The sequence below is a fragment of the Leiobunum rupestre genome, chromosome 2, assembly GCF_980474605.1.
Source record: "Leiobunum rupestre chromosome 2, qqLeiRupe1.1.hap1, whole genome shotgun sequence".
NCBI lineage: Eukaryota > Metazoa > Arthropoda > Arachnida > Opiliones > Sclerosomatidae > Leiobunum > Leiobunum rupestre.
Window position 1 is genome coordinate 27,836,368 of NC_143385.1, and position 13,833 is coordinate 27,850,200.

Below are 13,833 nucleotides of genomic sequence, written 5' to 3' on the forward strand. Positions count from 1 at the left end.
CCGACGCGTTTTCCGCATGCGTACGCGTTTTCCGCGATATTTTCCGCATACGAGCGCGTTTTCCGCATACGGTGGGTGTACAGATAAATAAAAGAACTCAATCCTCATGGTATTACACTCAGCTAAAAAAATTTAGTTGCATTATGTTTTTATATTTCTTTCTTAATTACAGTGATGTTTAAAAGCAAACCTGAAATCTAGAAAACGGAGAATTTGTATGAGAGCCTTATATACCGCTAATATTTAATCTTCTTTTAATTAAACCACCACTAAACAAATAAATGTATTTCACCATAATCATTTTTTTTATTTCGAGTTTAAGATATGGAAAACGTCATCACATTTATTTATGACCACCCTATATAAGATCGATGTTTGGTATATTTTTGCTTAAATCTCCGAAAGCTGAACAATGTAAGTAAATCAAAGCTCTATATCTATAATTTTTATAAGTTATTAATAACTGGTATCCTTTATTTTTTATACTAAAAAAACCTAAATCACTTGAGAGGACAATCGGTCCCTTGAAAACTTTCCAATTAAATTAACAGCTCCAATGTCTTCGTCGAATGGTGGAATCGTGGTTTAAGTGGATTTCTTTTTGAAATATGAAAGTGGATTTCTTTTTAAAGAATATTAAGTATTTTAAATAGTTTCAAAAGATAATCTCATATTAATCAGAACCATTTTATTAAGCTCGAAAAATATACAATTGTTAATGGAAAACACTTGAGTTTTCGTCCAAACCGGTATATAAGGATTTCACGTTCAAAAAACGAGTTATTCTTTCTCTAATTTTTATAATAGAAGTTAATTTCGTTATAATGGAAGTTAATTTCGTTAAGTTAACTGAATTTGCGTTTACACCTTCAAGCGCTTCTACACAGTCGGCCGGTATGGATTTGAGATCTGCTAATGATTATGTGATAGGCGTTGGGGATAGGACTATGGTGAAGACGGATTTGTCTATTAAAGTACCGCAGGGGACGTACGGTCGCATAGGTACGCATTTATCTTCCTATTTAGTTAAGATTTTTAGTTCACGCTTCTAATATTATCATTATAATAATTTAAAGCACCTCGTTCCGGTCTTGCGCTAAATTATGGCATCGATGTACTTGCGGGTGTAATTGATCGAGACTATACTGGGAACGTTTGTGTCATTCTCATCAACCATGGAAATTCCAAATATAGAATTAAGAGGGGGGATAAGATAGCACAACTGATTAGTGAATGTATTATATACCCATTAGCTGTAGAATGTAATGTAAGTTTTATTCAATTTAATATCAACATAAAGAAAAAGACTTATACGTGATTTCTTTAATTGACAGCTGTTAGATGAAACTGAAAGAGGATGTGGAGGTTTCGGTTCTAGCGGTATAAATTGATAGTAAGCCAATCAAAATGTTTTTAAATAAAAAAATATTTAAAATGGAATAAACCATTTTTATTCGGTTTTACTACTTTCATTGACGCCAAAAGTAACTACGGTCTCTGACAAATGCATCTCACCTGTACCTGAAGAAGAAGAAGACGTTTGTGACTGTCCCTCGTATGTCAGACGATACTGCTGCTAAAAACTACAAATACGTGAGTTAGAACTTTTAATTAAATTAAGTTGCAGGAGATCGTTTCACCCCTTTAAATGCTTGTAAACTTAATTACTTTAATTTGTTTTAATTGTGTAATGTACAAGATAACCATCTAATTTAATATCTGATAGTACCTACTAACATGTAAAAATGTAAATAACTTGTTTTTATTGCCTAGAGATTAGAAATTATGGGGTTCGGAAGCGATAGTGGAAATTATGGTTAACGCGGTGGGGCCGTTGGGGGATTGGGGGAGGAAAGGAGGAAAGCAGAGAGAGAGAGAGACAATCTTGTTGTTACCGCTGGGGGATTGTGATAACTCGGAGGGAAGCAGAGAGAAAATCTTGCGATTACCATTGGGGGATTGGGGGATGAAAGGGGAAAAGCAGAGAAAGAGAGAGAGAGAGAGAGAGAGAGAGAGAGAGAGAGAAAATCTTGTTGTTAACGCTGGGGGATTGTGATAAGATAACTGGGGGATTGGGATAACTCGGAGGGAAGCAGAGAGAAAATCTTGCGATTACCATTGGGGGATTAGGGGATGAAAGGGGGGAGAGCAGAGAGAGAGAGAGAGAAAATCTTGTTGTTACCGCTGGGGGATTGTGATAAGATATCTGGGGGGGATTGTGATAACTCGGAGGGAAGCAGAGAGAAAATCTTGCGATTACCATTGGGGGATTGGGGGATGAAAGGGGAAAAGCAGAGAAAGAGAGAGAGAGAGAGAGAGAGAGAGAGAGAGAGAGAAAATCTTGTTGTTAACGCTGGGGGATTGTGATAAGATAACTGGGGGATTGGGATAACTCGGAGGGAAGCAGAGAGAAAATCTTGCGATTACCATTGGGGGATTAGGGGATGAAAGGGGGGAGAGCAGAGAGAGAGAGAGAGAAAATCTTGCTGTTACCCTTGGGGGATTGAGATAAAATATCAGATTCATTATCTCAATCCCCCAGGGGTAATCCTTCTCTCTTGTCGTCGACGTCTAGAGCTGTCACTGGTGATCACGTTGAGGGCTGTAGTTCTTAGCGTATAATCGGCTTCTATGATCCGTGTCTCGACAATCGGGGTTGTTTCAAAAGTTATGAATGTTCTTGCGCGGGCTATGGCCTCCTCTACTTCGTTGGATGCTGATGGAGACAAACATTGAATTACAGAAAAATACAGTAATGGTTGACATTTGGGGCAATAGTAATTGAGATACATCTCTATGATCGTGGGGTCGATGGCGAGGCATAGTACGTGGTTCCAGTCTTCGCAGTTTGGGGTCATCTTTTCGTAGGTTAATTGAACAATAAGCTAGAGCGCACTTTTCTTCTAGTTCGAAGTTCGAAATTACGTGCGAGGAATACTGGCGTTCGTTGCGTCGATATCCGCGACCAAGCGGGCGAACGCGAACGGCGAACGTCTTCGATGACGTAGGGAGAGTTTGCTTTGTTATGGTTACGGCGCGCGTGTTGGCGATGGAGGGGGGCGAAAAACTGTCTAGGCGTTTCGGAATTGTCTGAGGATCCGTTGCGACAGGAGGGTCACTGCTTTCGCCTCTCTGCTCGTCGGGTGGAGGGGTTAAAGCGTCTCTTTCTAGTTCGGGGGGGGGGTTACTGTCACTGTCATTTTCGGCTATTTGAGTGGGCCACGTGCGCTCATGAAATACTTTTAATTGTTCTATATGGTAGGTTCCAATTTCTTCTTTTGATTCGGGGTCTGATACTACGTACGCCAAGTTATTGAGTCTAGTCACGACAATTTTGGAGATAATTTACGGGAAGTATGGGTACGCGCTACGGATTGTATTTGGGTTCTGACCCAGACTAATTGTCCTATATTGAGAGTGAGGGGTCTTCTTCTTTCATCATAGTGTGCTTTACTTTTATCTTGAGCATTCTTTACTCTGTTTTTAACTTGCTTGTATGCGGCATGCAATTCTTGAGTAAACGGGGTGGGGTCATTGTTTGTTTCGTCTAATTCAAATGGGAGGGGGTCACCAGGTAACCGCGCTTCTCGGCCAAAATTTAAAAAGAAGGGGGAGAAACCACTGCCATCATTGGGATTGCTATTCATAGCCAGACGTAATAAAGGTATGTTTTGATCCCAGTTACGGTGATCATTACCAATATAGGTAGCTAACAGACGACCGACCACTTGATTATAGCGCTCTGTGGCGTTACTTTGGGGATTATAAAGGCTGGTAAAACTATGTTTAATTCCTAATAGGGTATTCACTTCTCCAAAAATATCGCTGATAAATTGGGGTCCATTATCGGAAATTATACGAAGGGGCATTCCATATCTGCATATTACTTGATCTAGGAAGGCTTTTGCTACATTCACGGCAGTTGCTTGAACTAGGGGTACAATTTCGATGGCTTTTGTAAAGTAATCTACCATTACTAAGAATTATGAGTATTACCAGAAGGGGAGGTGGGGAACGGTCCAATGAGATCTAACCCAACTAATTCCCATGGCCTATGCAGGATACAGCTCATCATTAAACCTGCCTTTTTTCTTCTCTCGGTCTTGGTTCTTTGACATATTACGCAAGTGCGAACATACTCTTCTATCTCCCTTCTCATCCCTTCCCAATAATATTTCGCTTTAATTCGGTGGTAGGTATTATCCATCCCCATATGTCCCGCGTATCGGGCGTCGTGATAGGTCTCAAAGACATTTTTCTTTGCGGAAGGGGTACTACTAGCCGGGGATAAAAATCGTTTTCGGTAGGTTTCGTGTAAATTAACCCGTTTAATTTTAAATATTTGGGGTGTTGCGCAACTAACTCAGGGTCGTTATATAGATTGGTTAACTCGGGGTCTTCTTTCTGTTTAATTTCCCATTGTTCGTGGTCTAAAACCGTTATTATTATTTCTTGTGGGAGGGGATCTGTTTTATATCGCCAAAAGGTGTTCGGGAAATAAATCGGGATCTGAACTACGGGGAATTTCATCTATTAAAAATCGGTAATCCGTGATTTCCTCGGAATCGGGGGTCGGATATTCATTTACATCTTCTATTTGGATGCGGGAGAAAGGGTCAGCCAAGGTGTGTTTTCTACCGGGCCGATATACTATGTCAAAGGAGAAGTTTTGCAAACTTAATGCCCACCGGGCTAATCTACCGTGGGGATCTTTTAAATTCAATAAGTACTGTAGGGCAGCATGATCCGTTACGACCGTAAAATGAGTCCCTTCTAAATATGATCTAAACTTATAAATCCCGAAAACTACCGCGTAACATTCCCTTTCGGTTATCGAATAGTTTCTCTCGCGATGGAGGAGGGTTTTACTAGCGTAATAAATTGCGCGGGAGTGACCGTCTTGTTCTTGAACGAGAACGCATCCCAGTCCCGTGGCTGAAGCGTCACAAAACATTTGATATTTTCCCTCCCTACTGGGGGCGGCAAGAATGGGGGGTTCCCTCAGGTATTCCTTGAGGCGCGCGAACGCTCTTTCTTGGGGCTCTTTCCATTCCCATGGGGTATCTTTCTTACGTAATATATTAAGGGGGCTGCAATATCCGCGAAGTTCTTTATATATCTTCGGAACCATCCGACTACTCCTAAGAAACGGGCTAATTCGTCTACGTTGGTAGGGGCGGGGTATTTCAATAATGCCTTTATTTCATCTGGGTCGGGCTTAATTCCGTCTCTTCCTACCATATTTCCTAAAATTCTGACTTCGATTTGGGCAAATACGCATTTATCATACGTAAAGTTAGACCTGCTGCTTGGAGGCGGGTAAAAACGTATTCTATATCTATAAGGTGTCTTTCCCAAGAGGGGGAGGCTGTATTGATATCATCTCTATAGACGCTGGTATTAAATCTATTCCTTTCGGAGTGGGGAAAAACCTGGTCCATTAAATGGGCAAAGGTAGACGGGCTTCCGACTAAACCAAAGGGCATTACGAGAAACTCATATTTTCCTGAATGGGTGATAAAGGCCGTTTTTTCTATTGATTTTGATTCCATTCCCACTTGAAAAAATCCGCTAAGGAGGTCGAGTGAGGTAATATACAGGGGATTCCCAATGGCATCTAAGATTTCATCTACATCTGGGTAGGGGTATGTTCTTTTCGTGGTGGTCTTATTTAATTTGCGATAATCTACGCAGAAACGAGTATCTCCCGTTTTCTTGGGGACTAAAACTACAGGGCTCGCCCAGATACCGTAGGATTCTTGGATTATCCCGCTTTCTAACATTTGATTTACATGCTCTTCTATGATGGCTTGTTTCGCCGGGGAGACTCTATAGGGCGCTTGAACTATAGGGGGGTTGTTTCCTGTATCTACGCTGTGGGTTAACAATTGTGTTTTCCCCGGTTTATTCGTTACAACTTCGGGATGTCTATTAATTAATTCCTGCAACTCTTCTTGTTGGGACGGATTTAAATTGGGGTTGGGTGGCAAGATTGTGTCAATAGGGGGAGGAAGGGGTGGTCTTCCTCGAGCCGTAGTCTCTATTAGGGGGATGCTCCATTTCATCCCATGTAAAGTTATGGCTAGCATTCCGTCGGGGATTGAGAGGATGCCCTGCATGGCATTACAAAAATCTACTCCTAGGACCATGGTGAATTTAGATTGATCCATTATGTAAAATGGGAAATCGAGACTGGGGCCTACTCTGTCATATTTTTGGCGTTGGGGGTTTGGCTTTTATACTGGTTGGAATAAAGGGGTATTGTTCGGGACTCTCGACACGGGGCTTTTCTCGTTCTCGGGACAGGATATTGGCAGAACACTCTAACTTGGTATTGAAGGAATAATTGGGGAGTATTGATTTAACAGGATTTTAAGGGCTCTAGACTCAATCTTTTAACCTGTCGGGGATTAGCGTATAGTCCTAAACGTAGTTTTTTCGTCTTAGGGGATAGTGAGGGGAGGTTTTTCAAGGAAATTTTCAACGTTACGGTTTTCGCTGTCCGGGGATGTTGTCTTCTCTTCGCTGGCTCTGTTTCTTGATGTCTCGAATATCGGGTTACTGCAAAGCGACGTGGACAACTTTATTTCTTTGTGGCTGCTCTTCGATTTAAGGGATTCCGGATGACGGGAGCTTCCGGGTTACGGGGTTCCGGATTATGCAAGACACACGCACACTTGCTTCTAAAGAAGGGGAATGGAACCCAGGAATGTCCTTTGCCAGTGGGATGATACTTCGACGACAGTGGATTTGGAGGGGTGCCTTTGGTTGACTCGATCTGCTGATAGTTTTTTCCACACCGGCGAAAACGTTCTTGGATTTAGGGATTCATTTCAAATTAAACGCGATGGGCTTTTCGCCTCTTTTAGATTGTGCATTATGCATCTTTTATTGGGACATCGGGGACTACGTTCTTGGGTATCGCGGCCTAAGCCCGGGTTGGTTTGGGGATCTCTTCTAGTTCCGTGTCGGAACTCTTCCTGTTAGAATCTTTTCGTTTCCTTTGCGTTCTCTGGTTTTGTTGTTCTTCCATCTAGGGGGGGGGGGGGTGGAAAAGTCGGGTGTCGGAAGTGTAGGCTTGGTATTGGTATTTACTTGCGGTTATACTTTCTCGGGGTTTGGAAGGCGTGGTTATTATATCGGAGGGTCTCTGTTTCTACCCCTTTTGGATGACTTTCTATTTTTCGTCCTAGGCAACTAAATTTCGGGGATTTTTCCAGAGCCGAATATGACTTTTCACGCTGTAAGGCAGGGGTTACGTCGACCGCTATATAGTTTGCGTGTAGAAGGGGGGGGGGATTCGGACGCTCTTTCTGTTTGGTACTGTCGCCTCATGGTGCAACCTGGCCTTCGGGGTTTCTTATCTACTTTTCTGGGCGCCGGATTGTCTATCTTGGGAAAAGTACCATGAAGGTGGGACAATGAATAGAATAGATTCGCTAAACTATGGTTTTTAAATAGACTTTTCAGATTTATGGATTTTTAAATTTAATTTTAATATTTAGTATTTTAAATTACTATTAATTTCTAGGATTTTTCTGGGGCTTTCTAACCATATTACGCATGACATACCAAGTATCGAAGGGGTTAACTAAGTTTATTAAATGATTTTTAATCAATTGGGGATTTTTGATTAAACCTGTGTTATATTATGGGGAATTATTCAAATATAGGATTATGGGGTACGTACAAAATGAAAACAGCCTCATTTCTATTAATGTTGTCCAGGGGACACATAACGAAAAACATAGACTTAACATTTAACAAACGAGATAATTTAATATTTATGATTATGATTTTATAGGTTTTAATTTAACTAGGGGTTTTAATTTGTTAATTTTATTTAAATTTGATAAACATTTAAATATATTTATAGGGGCTTATTGGGAACTAACTTTATTTTTGAATTTTCTTGTTGGCTTACTTATGGTTATTTACGTTTATTATTACTAGGAGAGATCGATTTGTTTCATTTTTATCCCGTTATGCGGGGTTTCAGTTTTTATTTGGTATTATAGAGAAAAAAAAAGATTAATTGACAAGAAAAAAAAAACAACTTTTCTTCCTGGATTGAGGGCATTTAAATAAAAAAAAATGAAAGGTTAAAAAAAACTTCTCACCATATGGCGCCACAGGGGGTAACAGGTTCTACGGGCTAATTTTCCCTACGAAGCAAAGGCTTAACGGTTAAATGTAAATTCCTTTTCAACTGCAAGTAAATTAATTGCGATAATGATAATTTTTACTTAAAAATACTTAATTACGTATAAATAAAGAGATTTAAATAAAGTTCCCATAAGAAATGGTTTATTATTTCTTGAGTAAAGTGCGAAAATCAACGTTAACTCGAAGATGGACAAAATTTTATTTTTGCATTTTTCTGGGAAACTGGCTACGAGCTGATCAGTTGGCCTTCCAAGTCAAAAATGGTACACTAACTCATAACAGTACGAAGGTTCTTATCTACAGTCGACTAACTTTCGTTAAATAACGGGATTCTAATACGTTTCTCGCTGAAGTTGACAGTAGAAACAAATCCGTATGAGTATCTCTATACTGTACATTAACGCTGCTACATTAATATTAATTGTAGTACTAGGAGACAATAATTGTTTACAGTAAGAATAATGCCGCTAGGGATCCACAATACTGAATCTTGGGCATGAAAATCGCTTAAAATAAAGTCTTAAAATTTTGTAGCGACCCGACTTGATTCTCCTGCGCTTGGCTGTATTAATTTAAGCCATAGGAAATCGCGCTGACCCCTTAAATAAGAATGGCCTACCGGCCATTCTTAATACTGTAGTCACAATTAAAAACCAACCAATTATTAATCGTGACTTTTCACAAGCAACAACTAATCATTTTTCAATCGTTTAATACATTTGATTAAACACTAACAATTAAAACAGATTATTGTAAAGGGCGTGGACTGGAGAGTTGCGTCCGAACCAATGTGTAGTGCGATAGAAAATGCGTAGCGTAGTAAGTGGGATCGAAACAGAGTTGCCAGATGGGGGGTTTCCCCCCAAATTGGACTACTTTAGGAACTTTTTTTCCGAAAAATAATTGGGCGGAGTCAGGGCCGCATTAAGGTATGTGTCAAGGTTGCTTTGGTACAGGACCTCCGAAGTTGGGGCTATCTAAGGAGACCTCCGAAGTTGGGGCTATCTAAGGAGACCTCCGAAGTTGGGGCTATCTAAGGAGACCTCCGAAGTTGGGGCTATCTAAGGAGACCTCCGAAGTTGGGGCTATCTAAGGAGACCTCCGAAGTTGGGGCTATCTAAGGAGACCTCCGAAGTTGGGGCTATCTAAGGAGACCTCCGAAGTTGGGGCTATCTAAGGAGACCTCCGAAGTTGGGGCTATCTAAGGAGACCTCCGAAGTTGGGGCTATCTAAGGAGATCTCCGAAGTTGGGGCTATCTAAGGAGACCTCCGAAGTTGGGGCTATCTAAGGAGACCTCCGAAGTTGGGGCTATCTAAGGAGACCTCCGAAGTTGGGGCTATCTAAGGAGACCTCCGAAGTTGGGGCTATCTAAGGAGACCTCCGAAGTTGGGGCTATCTAAGGAGACCTCCGAAGTTGGGGCTATCTAAGGAGACCTCCGAAGTTGGGGCTATCTAAGGAGACCTCCGAAGTTGGGGCTATCTAAGGAGACCTCCGAAGTTGGGGCTATCTAAGGAGACCTCCGAAGTTGGGGCTATCTAAGGAGACCTCCGAAGTTGGGGCTATCTAAGGAGACCTCCGAAGTTGGGGCTATCTAAGGAGACCTCCGAAGTTGGGGCTATCTAAGGAGACCTCCGAAGTTGGGGCTATCTAAGGAGACCTCCGAAGTTGGGGCTATCTAAGGAGACCTCCGAAGTTGGGGCTATCTAAGGAGACCTCCGAAGTTGGGGCTATCTAAGGAGACCTCCGAAGTTGGGGCTGTCTAAGGAGACCTCCGAAGTTGGGGCTATCTAAGGAGACCTCCGAAGTTGGGGCTATCTAAGGAGACCTCCGAAGTTGGGGCTATCTAAGGAGACCTCCGAAGTTGGGGCTATCTAAGGAGACCTCCGAAGTTGGGGCTATCTAAGGAGACCTCCGAAGTTGGGGCTATCTAAGGAGACCTCCGAAGTTGGGGCTAATTTCTTAGACGAAAGAAACTCTCGCGATTTTGCGCGAGCCACGTTTATAAAAAAATGCACACGCTACGGACTTTGTAAGATCGATGGAAAGTAACCAAGTGACGTGACCCTACAACGTTTTCAGAGCTAATGTACCTATTCTTTTGGTGTTTTGCGTTTAGATATTATAAAAGTCGAAAAATAAGGGCCCCAAATTATACTTGGCAGAGGGACCCCATTCGTGTTAATCCGGTTCAGTTTTTAGGGTGATTTTATAATGATATTTAAAGACAAAATGACGCAGAATGATTTTATGAGGTGCTGTCAATATAGGATTTTAATGTTTGCTTCTATCATAATTATGTAAGCTATATGCTTTATGAAGAAATATTTTACTGCTCTCTTTATTTTTTCCCAATTAGCGTTCAATAAATTGCAATGAATCACCAACATTTCTTAATTTGTTTGCGATCTTTTTGGGCTGTATTGAGGAGAGAATGATGTTTGATTGAGCGCCATTTTGCTCTAGTTGTCCAATTGGAGTGTGCGGTATCCTTAAAATTAATCTGGCCTATCTGGAGCGAAAGGCAAGTACCCTTTGCACTGCGTGCCGTGCCAACCGCCTACAAAACAAACAAACACGTCTCGACTTGTAACTTTTGCTAGTTTTTACCAAAAGTGTGTCAATCGGACCTATTTCTAATGAATGTTACGAGCAAAATACAAGTTGGGAGGGGAGAAGGGAAAGTATGCCTTGGGGAGGGAAGGAAGTTAAAACCAACAAATAACGCCTCGTAGTGAGGAACGGAGGAACTAAGTAGCACTTGTCAAAGCTAGTGTATTTTTGTATTTTTCGTCGTGCTGTGGAGATGCTTTCGCCATCTACCTATGATATACTACCATAGACTAAAAAAAGATCCAGAAAGGTGACAATAAATAGTTTTTTATGTGGTCGATCTCGAGTCGAGCATTCATTAAACCTTTAGCATATTAAAATAAAGGGATAATCACACTTTTAGTAATTATGTCACTTTTGATATTATTAAAGTAATGTTTCCTACCAAGGAGTAGTGCTAAATTTTATTAATGAAGCAATATATCTAAGAGTAATTTTATATGCATAAATATAAATAAATCTTGTTCATCTGATATCCGTAAAGTTAAATAGGGTACTTAATTGCTAGTTTTAATTGTTACTTTAAACAATCTAAACGTTAATTAACAGGTATTAATCAAATAAACTAATTGCAATGTGGAATTAATGGTCTAATTGCAACTAATTTTAATTGCTATGAATTTAATTGCAATGTGGAATTAATGATTAAATTCCAATTGCTATTAATTTAATTGCAATGTGGAATTAATGATTAAATTCAAATTAAATATAATTACAATTAATTATATTGCAATGGACGATTAATGGTTTAATTTCCATTAAATTAATTGCAATGGGCAATTAATGGTTAAATTTAATTATATTAATTTCAAGGTGCAATTAATGGTTTAATTGTAAATATTTTAATTGCAATGAAATTAATTGCAATGTGCAAATAATCGCTTAGTTACAAGTAATTTAATTGCCATAATGTTTTAGTCAAATAATTAATAGATTGAAAATTTAATTGATTAATGCCCAACACTGAATAAAATTAATAATAACGTCAATATATTTTTTCCTTGACGTCTTTAGCGCGTGTAGCTTGGATGGTAAAGGTGGTTAAGTTATGAATTTATGGTGATACGTGTCATAGTACTACTTAAAACCACGTCGATTTATTTTTTACTTTACTATTTTCTCATTTTTTTTTTAAATAATTGAGTATAACGTCTACCCAATAAATAACAAAAACTTCAAATTCAACTTAAATTCCGCATTCGTGCTGCTGTGGAAGCCATGTTGACTCTTTCGGCTCTCATGGCTTGAGCTGCATGTCGGCTTTCGCGCCACGGCGCTGTTAACGACATCCTTCAACGCGCCCTTGTATCCGCTGGCGTGCCATCCATCCTCGAGCCTCCTGGCCTGTCGCGAGATGATGGGAAAAGACCCGATGGCATGACTCTGGGCAGGTGTAAAATCCCTGGTATGGGATTTCACCCGCACTGACCCTCTAGCGCCATCGTATTTGGCATCTTCTTCGTCAGCCCCTCTCTGGGCCACCACCCAGGCTGAAAACAAGAAGAAATCCAAGTACGAGGGCCTAGAAAATCGATACCTATTCAGAGCCGTTGCCATTGAAACTCGGGGCTCCTTCGGGTGCGACGGCTTGGCATTGGTTCGCTCCATCGGTCGGAAAATTCGGGAGGTAACCGGCGCGCCGAGACGGGTTCCGTCGAATATCTCATGCGAAGAATCGCGATAACTGTTATGGTATTGAACACATTTCCTCCGGGAGCCTCGCTAGTGGACTGTCTACTCACTATTCATTAAACGAAACTTTTAATAAAAACAACGATTGGGCTGAAAATATTAAATTAAGTTATTTGTAGAATGTAATGAAATGGTGTTTGTTAAAACGTCGTAGAATAAAGAGGATAAGAGTGTTGTAAATCCTGAAAATATTTTGAATAAATTAAAATCGGTTGTTTCATCTCAGTTGTTACTTAAATTAATCGACTTTTATTTCAAACTTAATGGAATATGATTTTTGTAAATAAATAAATACAATTATTTTAAAAACGGCAGGTAAAAAATCAATGTGGTTCCATATCAGGTTTTAAGAACTACTATGACACCTATCACCATAAAAAAATCTTAACTTTACCACCTGAGCTACACGCGATTTATCAATTTGACATATAGAGAAAAAGGTTAAATCGTAAAAAGGTCAAGTAAAACAAATATCTTGATGTGGTTCCATATCAGTTTTTAGCTCTCCAAGTGGACTATGTCCCAGAGGAGGGGCTATACAATAACCGTGTCTGTCTGTCTGTGTGTCCGGCCTGCGAACGCGTTCGCATTTTCGGTGCAAAGCTTAATACGATACGCAGTTTCTCGAAATCTCTGCGTTCGCAGTTGGTTGGATTCCTTGCGTTGTTAGGAATTAGGGAACCAAGTCGAAGGGTTGGAAAAACCACCGTGTGACGGTGAGCGTTAACGGATTAATTTGCGGTTGCGTTTGGTTTGGAAGGTTTTTTTTTCGTTAACGCTTACCTTCGCTACAGTTTTAACTCAGTTTAATTGGATATTTCGTTATTGTAATGTTAATGTGTAGGGTGTGAATGTTGAGTTTGTGTTATGACGGTTGTTGGTGCTGAGTCTGTTGAGTTTGTGTTTGTAGATTCTGTTGTGTTTAGGTTTACTAATTCTGTTGTGTTTGTGTTTTTTGTGTTTCTAAGCACGTTTTCTCTTCAACTTCTTCTTATTGACTTTTGTGACGGACCAAGTGCTGAGTGTTATGGCAACCTCTTAACGTCCAATGGCAGGGTTTCGACCTACTGTTCACGGATTTTGTCTTAGTGTCAATTGATGACCTCCTGGACACATTTCTCTTCGCTATCTACCGGACGTACCCAGCCATTTGGCGCCTCCGCTTGCGGCGATCACTAGAGCGTCCTTTCTTCTTGGCCCTGTTAGATCGCTTCCCTACTCCGGCCGTGCTTTATCGCTTCGATCGTGCACTACTCGGAGACCTGGAACATTTTCTTTTTTCATGTCCCCACTTCGCGGTTCACCACGGCCCTTTAGTACGCTGCCTTATTGGTCTTCCGGATCATCCTAGTCGCTCTCATTT

General features: G+C 40.5%; 1 protein-coding gene across 1 annotated transcript; it reads left to right on the forward strand.

Annotated features, from left to right (window-relative positions):
- The first annotated feature begins 824 nt into the window (after positions 1 to 824).
- On the forward strand, positions 825 to 1,391 carry LOC149957251 (deoxyuridine 5'-triphosphate nucleotidohydrolase-like). The gene is made up of 3 exons (XM_090166927.1): positions 825 to 1,002; positions 1,077 to 1,267; positions 1,335 to 1,391. Exons 1-3 carry the CDS (start codon positions 825 to 827, stop codon positions 1,389 to 1,391), a joined length of 426 nt encoding a protein of 141 aa, XP_090023053.1.
- The last annotated feature ends 12,442 nt before the right edge of the window (positions 1,392 to 13,833 follow it).

Bases quoted from the DNA above. Each gene is read 5' to 3' on its own strand.
- LOC149957251 (XM_090166927.1), top strand. From the start codon at position 825: ATGGAAGTTAATTTCGTTAAGTTAACTGAATTTGCGTTTACACCTTCA. The intron at 1,003-1,076 runs GTACGCATTTAT...AATAATTTAAAG, and splicing joins GGGGACGTACGGTCGCATAG to CACCTCGTTCCGGTCTTGCG. The intron at 1,268-1,334 runs GTAAGTTTTATT...TTTAATTGACAG, and splicing joins CATTAGCTGTAGAATGTAAT to CTGTTAGATGAAACTGAAAG.